At 33.0% G+C, this 18885-nt stretch overlaps 1 protein-coding gene across 23 annotated transcripts in view; it reads left to right on the top strand.

Moving 5' to 3' along the window:
- The window catches only part of SOX5 (SRY-box transcription factor 5), a 1038891-nt gene that overhangs the window by 718075 nt on the left and 301931 nt on the right, over positions 1-18885 (top strand). For all 23 annotated transcript variants that reach the window (XM_009180371.4, XM_021923251.2, XM_021923253.2 and 20 more), the window contains one exon: positions 6218-6428. In XM_009180371.4, the coding sequence (XP_009178635.1) occupies positions 6218-6428 (211 nt within the window). The remainder of the gene's footprint in view (positions 1-6217; positions 6429-18885) is intronic.

The following is an 18885-nucleotide window of genomic DNA, read 5'->3' as shown; positions in this document are numbered from 1 at the left end:
AAAATGATAATCTTTTTGCCTGAACTGGATGAGGACCGTTACTGTCTAGAATATTCCGTCTACCCCAAGAGTGTGCAACCTCTGCATTAAAGACACAAATTAATTTGTAAAGTTTCTCCAATGTTCTTTGAAAGTTAGAAAAAATTAGAACTCATTAGTTCAGGAAATTAGAGCTTTCCTTAGATCATAGAGAAAAAAGGATGCAGATGCCTATTTAAGTATTTTAGAATTTCTACCCATTTTTAATATTGTGGTGAATAAATGTTTCTAAGGATTCAGAATACTAATTTTCAGAGAATTTCAATCATATAATAATATTGAATATATAAAATATAAACATTCCTTAAAAACTGACTTGGCTGTTAACTTGCTTGTAAGCGGTCTAGATTAGGCCAGTGCATACCAGCCTAGCCACTGATCATCACACTTCTTTAGAGAACTTTAAAAAATGCGCATATGTAGCTTCCTGACCCCATCCCAAGATAGATTCAAGGCCCACTTATCTAAAATCTGTAATCGTAAGTAGTGTACCCTGTAGTTGTTTAGGCACTAAGGATTCCTGATGTTATAAGTGCTGATCTGGAAGTTTTACAAAGGTATTATCAGTGGCTTTTTCAAATACACAGGGATGACCAGTTGTGATAAGCTGTCTCTCTAGGTGACCTACTGAAATAGGCCAAACAAAAGTACTTCTGTTATTTTTCACTCTTTGAACTACTGGACCTAAGTACAATTAGCTATTTTTCAGACAAAAATTAAGGAAAGGTTTTAAATTGGATGACTTCATCCATAATCATTATTATAACAAACACTCTTCAGAGGTCTGTCTGTAAGTGCTGACTTTTATTCTGTAGTTATTGGGAACCGACAATATCTTGCTCCCAGAGTACTGACTTTGATCATCTTAACCAGAGAAAATTTCTTAGTGTTCTCTATTGAGTTTCGTAAACTTGGTTTTGCCTCAATGTATCTCTTTTATATTTACAACTCATTTTTAGGAATATTAATATTGGAAAATTGAGCTGATCAAACTTGCTGTCAAAATTGCAGAATTCATTTGTAAAAGTCAGCAATTCTGTCTTGCATTTCAGATTTCTGTGCGTATTATCACAAGATGATTACTGAATAAGAAAACAATCATTGCCGTATTTATTACTCTTGAAAGAATAACTAAAATATGTATCTCTTTCTAAATGCTTATCTTTGGAGCAGTAAAATTTTAAGATATTAACATATATACCTGAAATAAACTTTTATCTCGATAAAAGATAAACATCTTGATAAAAGATGAATAAACTTTTATCTTGATAAGGTTTTTTTTTGTTTCTTGTTTTTTTGCAGGCAACTGGTTTTTTAAAACCACCTAATTGTCTATATTGATGAGCTTATATTATTTTTCTGGGAAGGTATACATTTAGGTCAGGTATACATTCCTTAACCTGGAATCCATGGTTCATAAGAGTTCATAGCGAATTTCGTGGAGGAGGCTCATAACTGGAACTATGAACATATAAAGTTAACTGTAAAACTTTATGAAATTATGTGTGCAATCACATGAGTGTGTGTTTATGCATGTGCATATGTGTTTAAAATAGCATTTATAGCTATCTTCAAAGGATCAGTAGTCCCAAAGGAGTAAGTGTGGTTTAGGGTTTCATGCAGACATTTTATGAAAAATTATTTTAATCAAGATAACTCGAAAAATAATTGGAAGAGCTCTTTAGACAATGGTTACATTTTCTCTATAACTAAATTCAATTTGGTAACTCCTAATTTGGCAGAAGAGATTACAAGTAGTGAAATTTAGTTTCAACATTTGAAATAAGGTATATTTTTATCCTCTTTTGATGGAATTTAAGAAACAGTCAAATATTATAGCTTTTAAGATATTTTTTGAAGTTTTGTTTTACCTAGTCCTGGTGATTTCTTCTTCTTCTTCTTCTTCTTCTTCTTTTTTTTTTTTTTTTTTGGGTAAATGGAGTCTAGCTCTATTGCCAGGCTGGAGTGCAGTGGCGTGATCTTGGCTCTCTGCAATCTCCGTCTTGTGGGTTCGAGCGATTCCCCTGCCTCAGTGTCCAGAGTAGCTGGGATTACAGGCATGTGCCACCATGCCCAGCTAATTTTTGTATTTATAGTAGAGATGGGGTTTCACCACGTTGGCCAGGGTGGTCTCGATCTCTTGACCTTGTGATCTGCCCACCTTGGTCTCCCAAAGTGCTGGGATTACAGGTGTGAGCTACCATGCCCAGCAATCCTGGTAATATTTTATAAATTACGACCCGCTGCTGGAAGAGGAACATGACTGTATCAAAACTTACTGAGCACCAAAGCATCCTCTCTGTGTATCTGTAGTTCATCTTATGCTATCTCTGTACAGTACCCAAATTACTGGACATGCATTCATGAGAATCTAATTGATGATAGTCCAGATCTTCTGTACTAGCTTTTTTTAAATTCAAAACTTAATTTTACTGGAAAGAATGCTGGAGATGCTCACAAATTTTATAAAGATAGTTACAAAAACAGACTACTGAGTACCATTACTCTGATTAGTCATGTAGAAATATAAATCTATTTATTTGGTTTAAATAATTCTTTAAACATTAAAATTTATTTTAAAAAATATGATATAAACCAGTGGATATTTGGATGGACAGAGCTTTATAAGTCTAGAATGTGGTTGATTTAATTAATTTAAACACATATAGCTCATTTGTTTTCTTTAGGACTTGAACATATTGCAGTGGAAACCTCTCATTTTCATACTTATTAAAAAGACAAATGTCTTGTTCACCCATAACATTGATAGATACAGACATAGATGAAAGAGGTATAATAACATTGATTTCTAAATCCAAGTATGCTATAAGCTACTTTGTCCATAAGGGCTTTGTCCATGAGACCTCTGGAGCCCAATAGGTTGGGGCTGATTTTTCACGCTACCTTTTGGCAGTCATGTGACTTTCAGCATATACTGTGCTTCAGTCTCTCCGCCTCAGTTTATCCAGCTATGAAATGGAAATTATAATTAGGCCTGCCATGAGAATTGAGTTAATACATGTAAAGCACTTTAAGCCGTGCCTAACACAAAGTATTCAATACATATTTGCTATCATTCTTATCAATTACTGTCTGATAGATTGGAATATTAATGTAATGTTTCTAAGCATGAGCTTAATTTCAGTTTATAAGGCCAAGAAGTAAGCATAATAATATGTTTCTTAAGGCCAGAAGTCAAGGATGAAATGTCATTTGAATAATAAAAGAAACACATGCATCTGGTTATTTCATATAATCCTTTCTTTTATAAAATGAATTAATTCTTCTTAATTATCTCATCATGTAAATTAGAGTTTAAATATTAAGGTGGAAATAATATTTCTTTCAACGTCTTCATAGCAATATTCTGTCTTTAAAATGAATTAACAAGAATTCAGTTTTAAAAAGATATTTTAATGAGAATACATATGTTAGGCAGACTCTTTTTCTATTGGTTGCAAAGATAACAAAAGGGGTAAGATTAAGCAAACCTTGTTCAAAAATAACAAAGGAAGATTATCAACTTTATTCTGAAAGTTGAGAAACCTCTTTTATGATTAGACTTTAGAGGTCGTATATCACAGTTCTGGGAACTTGTTTGCGAAGTACTGGTATGCCCTTAGAATTCACAAAACTTGATTAAATAGATATTGCTGGTCTGGACCACTTATGCCTATGTTAGCTGATTCTCTTGATTTCACCTGCCAGCAAAGTGAAGTGAAACATGGAATCATTACTTCACGTATGACAAATGCAATCCCAGGGAAGGAGCTCTGAAAAAGATAGGATTTCCTTGACTGAAGACTGTGCTACCACTCCTTAACAAGCTATTCACCATGCAAATGAACAATGGAGTCCCACGCTCAAACAGCTGTTAACTACATAAAACTGTTAAGGAGATTAACAGTGCCAGAGGCTGAAATGTAATCAGGCAGGTGAAATACTGATAAGATAAATATTCCTGTGTGAAATAGCAATAATGTTTAATTAATTTATTTTTATACCGCTGCAGCAACTGAGCTTAGAATACTTGTGAAATATACTAAACTTTAAAACATACATTTTTTTCTTCTTTGAAAGGTGTAGAAAGTTAGAGGTATGCAAAATGGGATACCTTATCTGGATATTTTTTGACATTTTTGATATTTTAATAGACTTGATTTCATTGTAATGTTCAATTATGACAATTAAAGGTCAGCTCCCCAATTATTGTTTCTAAAGTTTGTCATCATATAATGTGAAAGCAGAGTACAGATAGAGAAAGGTTCAAAGTGAAGCTAACATTGGGATGTTTCTGCTTTTGGTCCTGGAAAGAAATGAGAAGAAAGATCTGTGGAAAATTAGTACAGATGTTTTGCAATATTCTGGTTTGCACATGAAACTAAGCTAATGTGTGTTATGGGCCATTCATAAAAACATTCCTATTAATTTACTGAATGAATTTGTGATTGCTCTTTTTAGGGGTGTGTGTGTGTATGTGTGTGTTTATGTGTTTGTATATGTATGTAGATTTTAATAATGCCAGAAGTGTACTTTCACTTAACCTGTAGGAGCTTGTAATTGTTACATTTTGTACATTGATTTCTAAATCCAAGTGTGTTATAAGCTACTTTGTCCATAAAATATTCACTCAAGGCATAGTGCTAGTCAGAGGCATATTCTGTAATGTTTGTGAGAAATGAAAGCCATTTGAGATTTAGAATTATAATTTGGAAGATTCTGTTGCGCATTTTTTTTGCCTTCCCCAAATGCCTCAGCCACATGCAACAAACTGATGTTTGTAGCATAGCCTGTTGTCCCTGTACTCACTAATATCTGCTAACAGCAAAAAAAAAAAAAAAATCATATTAACAGATTATGTTTGTGTTGACATCTCTATTTTTAATCTATTTTTTAAAATTACACTGATGGTTTTTTAACCAAGTATGTTAGCATATTTTTAAGCTAGTCAAAAATATTGCATTAACCTTAAAATCATTGCGTATCAATCAGTGTGATTTGTTACTTTTTGGAAGTCAACAGATTGTATTAATGTGTCTTAAATAGGTAGAGAAGAAATGTGCAAACAGGTATAAACTAATATCCTGAATATTAAATAAGCACACATTCAAATATATTTTAATGCAAACTTTTAATGTTGCAGAATTAAGAAATATTTCTGTTGCAGAATTAAGAAATAGGGTGAGACTCAAAGATCGTAGGATACAGCTTTATGTTTAAGATGTCTGTTTTGTGGAAGGTAAAGGATTATGGAAGTAAGAGACTATACAAGGAAAATCTTTAGGAAAATTAATTTTTCTTTATCATTTAATTATCACTCCTCCTGATAATTTCTAAAACATCAACTTAGTATCTTTTATACAAAATATTCCCCAAATATTATACAAATTACCAGAGTTGTGCTAGAATATGTGAGAAAATGATGACAATAGACTATAAAAAGATATTTACATTTTAGAACCGTACAATAAATTATTTTCATTCGCATACTCACGTGATTATGAAGAAGCAAACACTGCAACAGACCTTATTTTGTAGGGCAAATGAGGATTAAAATACAAAATAGCAAAGAGTATTGACAGGAACTGTGCTTCATATAACAAATGAAATTGAAAATGTCTTCAGCATTGGCAAAATTGAACTTGGAATATTCTTGTCTGATGTCAAATAACCCATGTGATGGATGCTTTCTTAAAAGTAGGAGAGGGAGGTAGAAAATTAAAACTTTAATTAGAGTATTTATCAAGAAGAGGCAGCTACTGAAAATGAAAATAAATTGTGTGTAATGATATTTGTTTAAATATTACAAAGTCAGGAAGTTTAACACAAATGATCACTACATTTAATGCCCATAGGAAAATCTGAGACTCTCAAACAAAAGCAGGAAAATAAACAAATCTAATAATATAGGCTTCATATAAGACTATATTTTCATTTATACTCAGTTTAAAGGAGAGAATCTCCAAATTTTGATTTCTCCTTTGAATAGATCTTTGACTTACTCTAGACCTACCATGCAAACTTAATTTATTCTTTTTTGAAGTTTCTTTGTTTTTCTGCCTCTTGCAGCGTGACATTTCACTTTTCAATCTTTCAGCTGAATAAGCCATATAACCAATTTTTTTTTTTAAGTTTCTGAATTTTAAACAATTATTTGTCCTTTTGCTTTCTCTTTCAGGAAGTTGATGGCAATAAAGTTATGTCTTCATTTGCCCCACACAACTCATCTACCTCACCTCAGAAGGCAGAAGAAGGTGGGCGACAGAGTGGCGAGTCCTTGTCTAGTACAGCCCTGGGAACTCCTGAACGGCGCAAGGGCAGTTTAGCTGATGTTGTTGACACCTTGAAGCAGAGGAAAATGGAAGAGCTCATCAAAAACGAGCCGGAAGGTAAAGGCTGGAAAAGAAAACAAAGTTGGTGCTGTGTCCTGATTTTAATACTTTGATTTTAGCTTCTTGATTTGTTTTTTGATTTATACTCTTAAAGTTCAGTTGGACAAAATGGAAACTTATGGCTATGAAGATGGTTGGTATATTTTTTTCAGAAACACTTAGACCTGTCTATCTCAATTTTTTAAATCATTAATTTATGTTGTGATGTTATTTTCACATATGAGTAAATTAGTTGAGTGAAAATGATTCAAGAATAGAATGTGGCAGCAGAGCCGGGAATAGTAACCTACTTGTCAAATATCTGCAGTCTAGTTTGTTTCTCTCCATTTTTTTCCCCTTGTGGATTAATGTAGAATTTTACTACATTTCATAACCTTTATACATTAATAATTTTATCCTACCTGTTTCCTGTATAGTCAAAAATTAATATGGTTAGGACTATTATGTATTTACATATTAGTGATACTGTAACTTTTAGAAATGCTTAAGTTCCTATTTGTTCAACTTCCAGAAAGTCTTTCTTTTAAGATTTTATCCTCTAAATCTCTTCAGTAGTTCCTGATAGGAGCCTTCAGGTAATATGCAAATGGACTAATCTTAAAATTAAAGCAAACAAGCCAATAAAATAACTGTTGCAAATTGTACAAACTTGTGCATAATTGACAATCATCCTTTATGTTACACATGCTTACTAACGCCTATTGAAACCTCTGTCCATCCTAAGCATGAGTACCATATTGCACACAAGAACATGCCTCCTGTTTCAATCAGATGGACATTTAAAACAAACAATGATGTGCAGACACACTTTATAACAAAAATACACTGCATGTATACTGTGTAACAATAAGTTGGGCTCATTTCTAGTCTGTTAGGACACTGGTAAATTATGAGGATATCTGACACAAAATTGTGTTAACCTGTGTATGTGGCAGTCATGTGACAATTAAATATTCTGGTTCCCTACCAAATGCATAGCTGGGATCTGGATTTTGGTTAAAATTTATGCAGTTCTCATTATCTGAGAATTGGAAAGAATTTTAAAGATATTCTTGTCAGCCAAAGATTTTGGATATTTTGTTACATGTCCTCCCATTCTCATGGAGATAAAAATGGAGTGTTGAGGGGGATCCAGACAACCTTATGTTTTTAAAATGGTGGATTGTTTCCTTATATTAAAAGTAATACAGTTTTATAATAATTATTTTTAAAAAATAAAACATTATAAGGAAGAAAATTAAAATCACCTGAAGTCGTAGCTATTCCTGTGTGAAATAGCAATAATGTTTAATTATTTTTATACTGCTTCAGCAACTCAGTTTAGAATACTTGTGAAATATGCTAAACTTAAAAAAAAAAATTTCCTCCTCTTTGAAAGATGTAGGAAGTTAGAGACATGCAAAATGGGATATCTTATCTGATTTTTTTGTATTTTTGATATTTTAATAGACGATTGCATTGTAATTTTTTGCATGAAGTCATAGTTGCAGGTGATTTTTATTTTCTTCCTTATAATGTTAATATGAGGTTAATAGGATTCCTGTCCTTAGGATGTATTTTTTAGTGTTTAATTTTTATGTATTCTGCTAATTTTTTATGATTAGCTTTATGCAAATGGTCCCCAACTTACCATGGATCCACTTACGATTCATCAACTTTAAGATGGGGCTAAAGCAATACACATTCAGTAAAACCATACTTCAAATTTGGAATTTTGATATTTTCGTGTATGCAGTAGGATACTCTGTCTCATTGCTGGGCAGCGGCAGGGAGCCTTAGCTCCCAGTCAGCCACACAATCAAGAGGGTAAACAATGATACTCCACAGTACGCTGTGTTGCCAGATGATTTTTGCCCTATGGTGGGGTAACAACATATGTGTTCTGAGCAAGTTTAAGGTAGGCAAGGCTAAATTATGATGTTCAGTAGGTTAGCTGAATTAAATGCATTTTTGACTTAATGGTAATTTCAACTTACAAAGTGTTTAAGGACATAATCCTATCATAAGTCTAGGAGTATCTATACTTTTAAAATATTGTGCTTCCTATTTCATTTAGAATTATAGTATGAGTGTGTCTTCTGCCAAGTAATATACTTTAAAAAGAAATAACTGCCAAGACTGGGAACGGTGGCTCATGCCTATAATCCCAGCACTTTAGGAGGCCAAGGCAGGTGGATCATCTAAGGTCAGGAGTTCGAGACCAGCCTGGCCAACATGGTGAAACCCCATCTCTACTAAAAATACAAAAATTAGCCAGGTGTGGTGGTGTGCACCTATAGTCCCAGCTACTCAGGAGGCCAAGGCAGGACAATAGCTTGAATCTGGGAGGGGGAGGTTACAGTGAGCCAAGACTGGGCCACTGCACTCCAGCCTCGGCAACAGAGCAAGACTCTGTCTCAAAAAAAAAAAAGAAAAGAAATGACTTTCAAATATTCTAAAGTATGACCATGATTTACTATTATAATTCATACATTCATTTTATTTTTAAAAAACTGTTTTAAATTTACAGAAAAGTTAAGCAGATAGTAGGAGTTCCCATGTATTCCATCCTTATACACAGTCTCCTCTCTTATTAACATCTTACATTAGTATGGTATATTTGTTAAAATAACGAACCAACATTGATACATTATTATTAACTAAAGTCCAGAGTTGATTTAAACTTCTTTAGTTTTTACCAAGTGTGCTTTTTCTGTTTTAAGATACCATCAAGGGTAACACATTATATTTAGTTGTCCTGTCTTCTTAGGCTCTTTTTGGCTGTGGACAGCTTCTCAGAATGTCCTTGTTTTCGATGACCTTCAGAGTTTTGAGGAGTGCTGTTCAGATACATTGCAGGACATCTCTCTGTTGGAATTTGTCTGATGTTTGTCTCAATCAGATGAGATTTGGAGTTTTGAGAGAAAGACCACAGAAGTGAAATACCATATTTGTCATCTCATATCAGTTACATACTTTCTATGTAATTAAGTATGTTGGCGTTGACCTTGTTCATTGGCTGAAGTAGTGTTTTGCAAGTTTCTCCATTGTAAACTCATTCTCTGTCCCCTTTCTACACCATGCTCTTTGGAGGGGAGGAGCTCTGTGTAAGCCACACTTAAGGAATAGGGAGTTGTGTTACTAGAGCCGGAGTGTCTACATAATTTATTTGGATTTTTCTACATGGGAGATTTATCTCTTCTCTACCATTTATTATTTCATTCAATCATTTTTTACATCAGTATGGATTCACGAATATTATATTTTGGGTGTCATTTTTACATACCACTATTGTGGTTGTGATAATGATTATTATTAGTTTAGCACTTCTTTTCTTTCTGACACTGTAAGATACTGGGGGCTTATTTTGTGTATTTCTTGCTCCAGTGCTAGAACCATCCATATCTCTAAGAAGCTCTGGCTCCTTTTATTGGAGAATATTAGAATGCAAGATCTGAATGCTGGGTATACTCCTTACTTCTGATGTATCATTTCTTTTAGGGCCTCTAAGCGGACAGAGCAATGAAAATATATGTGTGTATGCTAAGCTGTATATGTATACATTTATAAATATTTCCATGTTTGTCTATATTAAGCTGAACGTGAGTTCTTACTAATGTCTCTAACTTGAATCTGTTTCTGCATGGATTATTGAAGCTTCATGTCTTGTTGATCTGTACATTTCCACCCGAACAGTGAGAAATATGGCTCCTACTAACCACCACTCATTTATATAATTGTTCACTTCTAGTATACATGTAGAAGAGTATCAGAATAATTAACTGCTACTACCATAGGAAATATCTTTGTCAACTAGGGTACAGTGTATGGGTCCTTTTGCTTTTAGTCTTACAGATTCCATTCATTTCCAAAGTTACTAAGGTAACTTACTTTTCCCCCACCCCATTCAGTGAAATTGTTTCATATATTTTTAATACAGTTAAATTAGTTCTGTATTCTTTACTGGTGTCCCTCATACTCCTCAATGATATTTTTAAATTTACTTATGTTAAGGTTCACTTATTATGTTGTATTACATGTTTATATGTACAAATGCATAGAAATGTGCAATGTATAATGCAGTATGCATTGACAAATGCATATTGTCACTTATTTAGCACTGACAGTATCATGTAGAATAGCCTTCACTACTCCAAACTATCCTATGTTTCACCTATTCATCCCTCTTTTCTTCCCCAGAATCCCAAGTAATCACTGATCTTTTTACTATGTATAGTTTTCCCTTTCCTAGAAAATCATATAATCAGAATAATACAGCATGGGGACTTTTCAGACTGGCTCTGTCACTCAGTAATTTAAGGTTCTTCCACAGCTGTTTGTAGCTTGATAGCTCATTTCTTTTTATCAGTGAACAATATTCCATTGTATGAATATACCACTATTTTATAAATACTTTTTGCCTATCAAAGCACATATTGGTTGCTTCTGGCTTTTGGTTATTATGAATAAAGCTTCTATTAATACTCACATGCAGTTTTTTATGTGGACATAAGTTTTCAACCGAATTGGGGAAATACCTAGGAATATGAATGCTGGAATTTCTGAGAAGATTATATTGTAGCCTTGGGAGAAACTGCCAGACTATCTTACAAAGTGGCTGTAAGATTTTGCATTCCCACCAGGAATGAATGTAATTTTCTGTTGTTCTACATTCTCATCAGAATTTGATATTGTCCATTTATTTTATTCATTCAAATAGGTGTATAGTGGTATCTCTCATTGTTTTAATTTGTAGCCCTCTAATTTTAAGCAATGTTCAGCATCTTTTTGTGTGCTTGTATGCCTTCGATGAGGTGGCCGGTTAGATCTTTTGTGCATTTATTAACTGAATCATTTTCTTGTCAATGAGTTTTTTGAGTTCTTAGTGTATTTTATATACAAGTTCTTTGTCAGAAATGTGTTTTGCAAATATTTCTACCAGTCCGCAGCTTGTGTTTGCATTGTCTTAACATTGTCTTTTGAGGAATGAACATTTTAATTTTAATAAAATCTAATTATTAATTGTTTTCCATGGATTATGCTTTTGATGTCTGTAAGTAATCATCACGTAATCCAGGGTAACTTAGATTTTCTCCTATCTTGTCTCTTGAAGTTGTATAGTTTTTCATTTTGCAGTTTAGGTCTATGATCCCTTTTAAGTTAAATTTTGTAAAAGGTAGTTCTGTGTCTGCATTCATTCGGTTTTTCTGTTCGTTTGTTTTTGTTTTTGTTTTTGCTTTTTTTTTGCATATAGAAGTCCAATTATTCCAAGACCATTTGTTGAAAAGACCATTATTTCTTCATTGACTTGCCTTTTTCCTTGCCAAAGATCAATTGAACGTATTTGTGTGGCTCTATTTCTGCCCTCTGTATTTTGTTCCATTGATCAGTTGGTCTGTTCTCTTGCCAGTATCATCCTGTCATGATTACCATAGCTTGATGATAAGTCTTGAAGTTGGATAGTGTCAGCCCTCCAACTTTCTTCTTTTTCTTCAATATTGTGTTGGTATCCTCAGTCTGTTACCTATTCTTGTAGACTTTGGAATCAATTTGTTGATATCCACAAAATAACTTAATTGAATTGTATTGAGATTGTGTTATACCTGTAGATTATGTTGGAAATAATTGACACCTTAAAAATATCAAGTTATCATATTTATGAACATAAAATATCTCTCTGTTTATGAAGATCTTTAATGATGCCTATTGAGTTTCATAGTTTTCCACATATAGATCTTAAACATTCTTTGTTATATTTATACCTATTTCTTTTTTGATAGAAAAATTTAAATGTAAATATAAATTATATTCTTTTTAATTTTATATTTCAATTGTTTGTTGCTGAAATATGGGACATTGACTGTAGTATATTGCCCTTGCATCCTTTGGCCTGTCAGGACTATTAGCTCTAGTAGTTTTTACTGATTCCTTGAAATTTTCTACGTAGACAATCTTGTTATCTGCAAACAAAGACAGTTGTATTTATTCCTTTTCAAGATGTGAACTTTATTTTATTTTTTTTGTCTTCTTGCATTAGCTAAGAGTTCCAGTACAATGTTGAGTAAGTAAGAGTAGTAAGAGGGGACATCCTTGCCTTGTTCTTGATTATAAGGGGGAAAGCATCTAATTCTCACCATCAAGTATGATGTTAGCTGTGGGATTTTTGTAATTTTTTTTACCAAGTTGAGAAGGCCCCACTCTATTCCTAGTTCGCTGAGAGTTTTTATTATGAGTATTTGTTAGAATTTGTCAAATGTTTCTTCTGCATCTATTGATATGATATATGCTTATTTTTCACTATACCGTTGATGTGATACGCTTTTCAAATGTTGAACCAGACTTTGCAAACTTGGAATAAATCCTACTAGATTATAATTTATAATTATTTTTATATATTGTTGGATTTGATCAGTTAATATTTTATTAAGGATTTTTACATCTATGTTTATGAGATACAACATTACATTTTATGTAATGTCTTTATCTGTTTTTAGTTGGTAATGCTGGCTTCATAGAATGAGTTAGCAAGTGGTTCCCTCTCATGTTAATTTTTAATTTTCATTTGAGGTACCTTCAGAGTTCAGGGCTGAGGTCTACCAAGAACCAGCTTTGTGATAGTATGTGTTGTATTTTAAAAGTAGCTTTTGGGGGTTTAGCTTTAGATGATGTTCTCTATGGAAATTTGGTATATGGCCTTGGTATTCCCCTACTGTATCATATTGACTTCTAAGTGGATACGTAGACACTTAATTTGGAAGTGTATGACATGCCAAGCCCAGTGAGTAAGTCCCAAGAGAAAAGAGTGCAGGAGATAGATACCTCCCCCACCTACTTTTCTTAGCAGGAGACATTAAGAAGTACTGGGGGCCAGGCGCAGTGGCTTACATCTGTAATCCCAGTACTCTAAGTGGCTGAGGTGGGCGGATCACCTGATGCTCAAGTGATGCTCAGGATCACCTGAGGTCAGAGGTTTGAGACCAGCCTGGCCAATGTGGTAAAATCCAGTCTGTACTAAAAATACAAAATATATATATATAGCTGGGCATGGTGTTGGGCACCTGTAATCCCAGCTGCTTGGGAGGCTGAGGTAGGAGAATCGCTTGAACCACGGAGGTGGAGGTTGCAGCGAGCCAAGATCGTGCCACTGCTCTCCGGCCTGGGCAACAAAGCAAGACTCCGTCTCAAAAAAAAAAGAACTACTGGGAATTAGAAAAGGGTAATATCAAGTAAGAATAACTTGGGTATAAAAGAAGAAATAGAGCAATAGAGCATCCATAGCAGGAAGGGTAGACACAAAGAAACGTCACTATTGTACCTGAACATGAGAATGTTTTTATTATGTTATTTCCTACAACAATGTACCTTTTGTACTTTCCTCTCTACAAATATGTTAAAAGCTGAGCTGAGGAGTGACTTGGTAAATAAAGACAAAGAGAAAATACAGAGGTAGTATTTATGAAAGATTGGAATATAAATTGCAAAAAGCAAGCATCTAAAAGTGTTAGTTTCAGAAAGGTAATTTTAGCATAAACATAGAACCACTAAGATGCATTTATGTTTACATACACAAGATTCTTTGACATGTACTTTGAATATACAAAACTATAAATAGACTCAATTTTACTGAGAATTTGCTATGACAAGAATGTTTATGTAATAACCGCGATGATGGGAGAGATGCATCAAGGAGTAATTTACGTATTTGAGTAAGGCAATGATCTAATCATCAAAAAAAGAGACAGTAACAAAGCAAAAATTGTATCATAAAAAAGAATAGTAGAATGTTGACAGAATTTTGTTTTTTTAAATTACAAAGAAAGAAGAATGGGTATTTATATTTAATATAATATATAATATAAACATATATTATATATTATAAATATAAATATATGTTATATATTGCATATAATATAAATATATTTATAAATATATATTATGTATATTATATATATATATATGGAGATGTATATGCCTCTTCCAACAACTGGAAAGCTACATTGGCTTAAATGACTTCATTAATCAAAGGGTATGATTTGACCTGAGAACAGTCACCAAAACCTTACGTCATCTGAGCATCAGGACAGTGACACGACGTACAGCACAAATGTTCCAAAGCTGTGAGATGCACCATAGTATCAGAAAGAATAAAATACTTACGAGTAAATTTAACAAAATAACTAAAAAACGTATACTCTAAAAACTACCAAATATTTTCATAGCTCTGTAATGGGAACAACATCGTGACGATGAAGGAAGCAAAGGTAGAGTGAATGTAACTAAATGTTAAGTTCACAAATATATGCCGCAGAAAAATCTTTTCTTCCCTCAAGCTATTTTTTCCATTGTTTTTCAAAGGCCATTAAAATGAACAGCAGGTTGTGATGAAAATTTCATTAAGCCCCAGCTAAATCATTATGAGGGTGCCATATTCATGTCTTTGCTTCTTTTCATCGAGGGGGGGAAGCAGATTTCAATAGAAAGTCCGTATTATTTCCGACCTTACCCCTGCCAACAGCAAACTAACACAAATTCAGAAGTTAGAAAAGAATAGTGCGCCATACAAAAGGAGGCCACTGAGGTGAAATGGTTACAAAGAAAATTAGATTTGCATATGGGTTGAAGAAAAGACGGCTCTCTTTTATTTTAGCCAGCCTATTTTTCAAGTGATTAATTAAAATATTTTGCAACTTATAAATAGGAGAATAATATATTGATATATTTGGTTTGCATCTTTTTTTTCTATCAGAAATTTTCCCTGTCATTACACAAAAAGCTCTGATTCTTATTTATTCTTATTTATCCAGTGTCACTTTAACTGACTGGAATACTAAAGTGCATAGTATATTCATGGTTTTAAATATCTGGCCTATGTTACATAGTTACTTTATATTTTGTAATAACTACGGTCTATCAGTTGGTCTTCAGCTATTAAACCTAACAGTTAAGAGTGATAATGAAATTTAATATGACATTATATGACACATAAAATCTATAATTCCTGTATCAAGACATTGAATAAATAATTACGTATTGAAGGGAAATGCATAAAACATATAAATTGCTATATATAAATATATAAATTGTTACCATGTATTAAGTGTATATTATGTGTTAACTACAATATTAAGTAATTTATGTAAAATGCTTCCTTCAGTCTTGATGAAAACCGTGTAACCAGGGCTCCTGTGCATAGCCATTCCAGTTTCAGGGAATACCGTTCACATGATCTCAATATCCTGATTCCTATTATCTCCATTTCCAGATGAGGCAACTGATAATTAAATATGTTTTAAAGTGACCAAGTCAGGGTCACTTTTCAGCCTAAAGTCAACCTTAGACTAGAATCTATGCCCTTAACCAATATTTACTGCTGTTCCTTCCAATGAGAGATTTTACCAAGTAATCATTTACTTTTATCCTTTCACACGTGTATCTAAATTTTAAATATTGAATAATATATTATCTGAAATATTTAATAGTATTGCATAATAGTAGTGATTAACAGTTTTCTACTACAGTAAATTTCTTATGCCTCTATAGTGATCAATTTTCCACAAACTTTTAATGGGAGATTAACTCAGTTTTTACTGCTCAAAAATAATGCCTTGGAGGGTACCTTAATAAAAAATTCATTTTAGAAAAATGTCTGAGAGCAAAATAATTGTGGAATAATAGGAATTAAAAATTTGAGTGAAACATAGATACATTTTAGGACTCCATTCTCATTTTAGAAAGACAAAGACCAAGACAGAGATACATATGCCTGAGCTCACACAGCAGGTGATGCTAAATCTAAAGCAAGAATCCAGTCCATGATTTATGGGTCCAGGTTCCCTTTTTCCCTTTCAGTTACATCATACATTCAGATATTCTTTTTTTGCTTTTTTTTTTTATATTTTAGAAATAGTGTTACCATCTTAGTTTTAAAGACCATTTCATTAAATTCTAACAAACAGAAGGCAACCAACTATGTTAATTTCGCCAATAAGTAAAGGTAGATAAGTATCCGTCAATGTTCTGTGTTCTCAACTTCCAGGTGTCCAGGAGTGGTCGTCAATGTAGATCAGCAGTTAAATTGAGGAGTCTGATTTAAACTTGATTTTCATTCAGACTTTAGGCTAATTACACTTTAGGTGAAAATAATTTTTACCATGACAAGAACCTTAGAAATCTCAATTAAAAGAGAATCCTTATAGAAACAAGATTTTAACTGGCTTCTTATCTTAATCTTTCTATATTCATGTCTATGTCACCTTTAGCATCTCTTTGAAATGGTCATTTCAGCTTATACACACAGTTAAGTTTCTTCCTGCTAGAGCCACAGCAAACACAACTCACTTTTCATTGATTTCCATCCCTTCTGTCTACAAGTCTATCCTTCTTGTCCCCAAGCCTAAACTGCTAAGAAGTTGTATACACGTGCTATTTTCACCTTTTTACCTCTTTAAGAACTGTTATTTGCCTCCATTGTTATCCTTACTCAAATAAAATTGTTCATTTATTTGTCAGTTTTTTCTGCAATGTTAAACTCCTTACCTTTGAAGGAAGTGTAATATTTGCGGAAAGAATGTTTCTACTGCTTCAGTTTTGCCCTCTTGTTGCCTTGGGTAAAGGAGAGGAGCGACCTTAACAAATGTCCAACTCTCCTGCCAGGTATTATGTGTGCTATTTCATGTAATTTTCAAAAGCTCTTAAATTAGTATAAGTTCTTATCTTAAAAGTGAGTAAACAAGACTTTTGATTTGCTCATGTTATTATATGGAGGAACTTGAATTAGAACGAAAGTACTATCAGCTAAAAATTCCTTAGCACTGACTACAAAATCATATGTGATCTGACTCTACCCTATTGTTCCCCTTTAACCTTATGTTCCACCACTCTTCAAAGTACATGTTGTCATGCAATCTTGTCAAATCGCATGTAGTTCTCCCAACACTCTCTGTTTTTAATATTACTGTGCTGTTTCATATGCCATTCCACTGCCTTAAATGTCATTTCCTATCTTATCTACCTGATGAATTTTTATTCACTTCTTAAGACTCAGTGATTTCCTCAAACAACCTTGTCAGAATTCGGGTCAGTCAACACTGCTAATGTAACTCATCTCTATAGTTCTTACCACATTATTATTGTTTATTTACATTCTGTCTTCTATAATAGCATGTGATTGTCTAAATAAAGTGTTCTTGATTTCTCTGTGCTTTGCTTTGTAATAATGGGCTTGGGATTTTGGAGGTGTTTGTTTCTCTTAACTATGGATGACTGTCAGCCTACTAATTGACATTTTGTAGCCTTGTTAACTCTCCCCTACAAACTGATTAGGTGTCATTTGTCTTTTTAATCAATTTCTGTCTTTCTCTTTTTCAATATATCCTCACACTCTTCTTTTATCTCCTTACCTGTTTGACTCATTTATTCCATCTTCTCCAACCTTCTTCTCATATGTATATCCCTATCCTTATTGAATTTTAAGATCATTTCTTTCCATTTTTTCTGTGACTTAGAGGTTAAAATATTCTCCTAAGTCATAAAGTAAGGTATTCTAATACCCAAGATATAAAACTAAAATACACACATGAAGTGATTTTTACACAAATGAAAATTTTATATTTACATTAATCTTTTAAATGACTTTAATATTGCACACTTCTCTAAGAAGATATGGTAACATTCTCTATGGATTAGAGGCCATAGATAATAATTCTCTTCAATTGCTATAGGTAAAGTGAGAAGTGAATTGGCTTGATTTTTGAAAAATTTTCCAGAATTTAAAGCTATAACTTGTTCTTTCATAGTGTATCAACATAATGGAGACAAGCACCCTTTTCTAGGTAAATAGAGCTGGTATACAGTTTGTATTTCTTATGATGGGCTCCAGATTGGGGCAATTTTATTATCGAATCTTTCCCTCTACGACCTCTCCTTTCCTAGTTCTTCTTAGGGGATATGGTGAAAGAAATGTAATATTCCTGTTAAGACCTTTCCTGTTCCTTCGAGTCTTCCAAGGTGTCTAACAGCTTCCCTCAGAGGTAGCAGAGTTTCCAGATTCAGGATTCATGAGTTTCTTCAGAGGCTTTATAAATCCTGGAAATAGTTTGCAAAATGATGAAAATAAATGTATTTGTACATTTTTGGGGAGATAATCCATAACTTTGGTTTTCAAATGAATCCACAATGTAAAAAGAGTAATTAGACTGTTAGTATTCAGTGTTTGAGTTTCAGTCCTGAGTCTGCCACTGATTACTAAGTGATTATAATTTAACATTTATGTAGTTTAGTCTCTGATCAATTTTGAGGGGATAATTTGCAGATATTTAGCAATATTTGGAAGTATAATTTTATCTATTTTGGTTCTTGAATTTTGCATCATTTGCAGGAAATGCAAATTTTAATTTAAAGTAAAGGGCTTTTTTTTTGCTTAAAAGTGAGCTTCTACCTTATAATTCACATTGTAAAAAATTATATTTAGTTGCCT

This window comes from Papio anubis, chromosome 9 (assembly GCF_008728515.1).
Source record: "Papio anubis isolate 15944 chromosome 9, Panubis1.0, whole genome shotgun sequence".
Lineage (NCBI taxonomy): Eukaryota > Metazoa > Chordata > Mammalia > Primates > Cercopithecidae > Papio > Papio anubis.
This window is presented reverse-complemented; position numbering and strand designations above follow the sequence as displayed.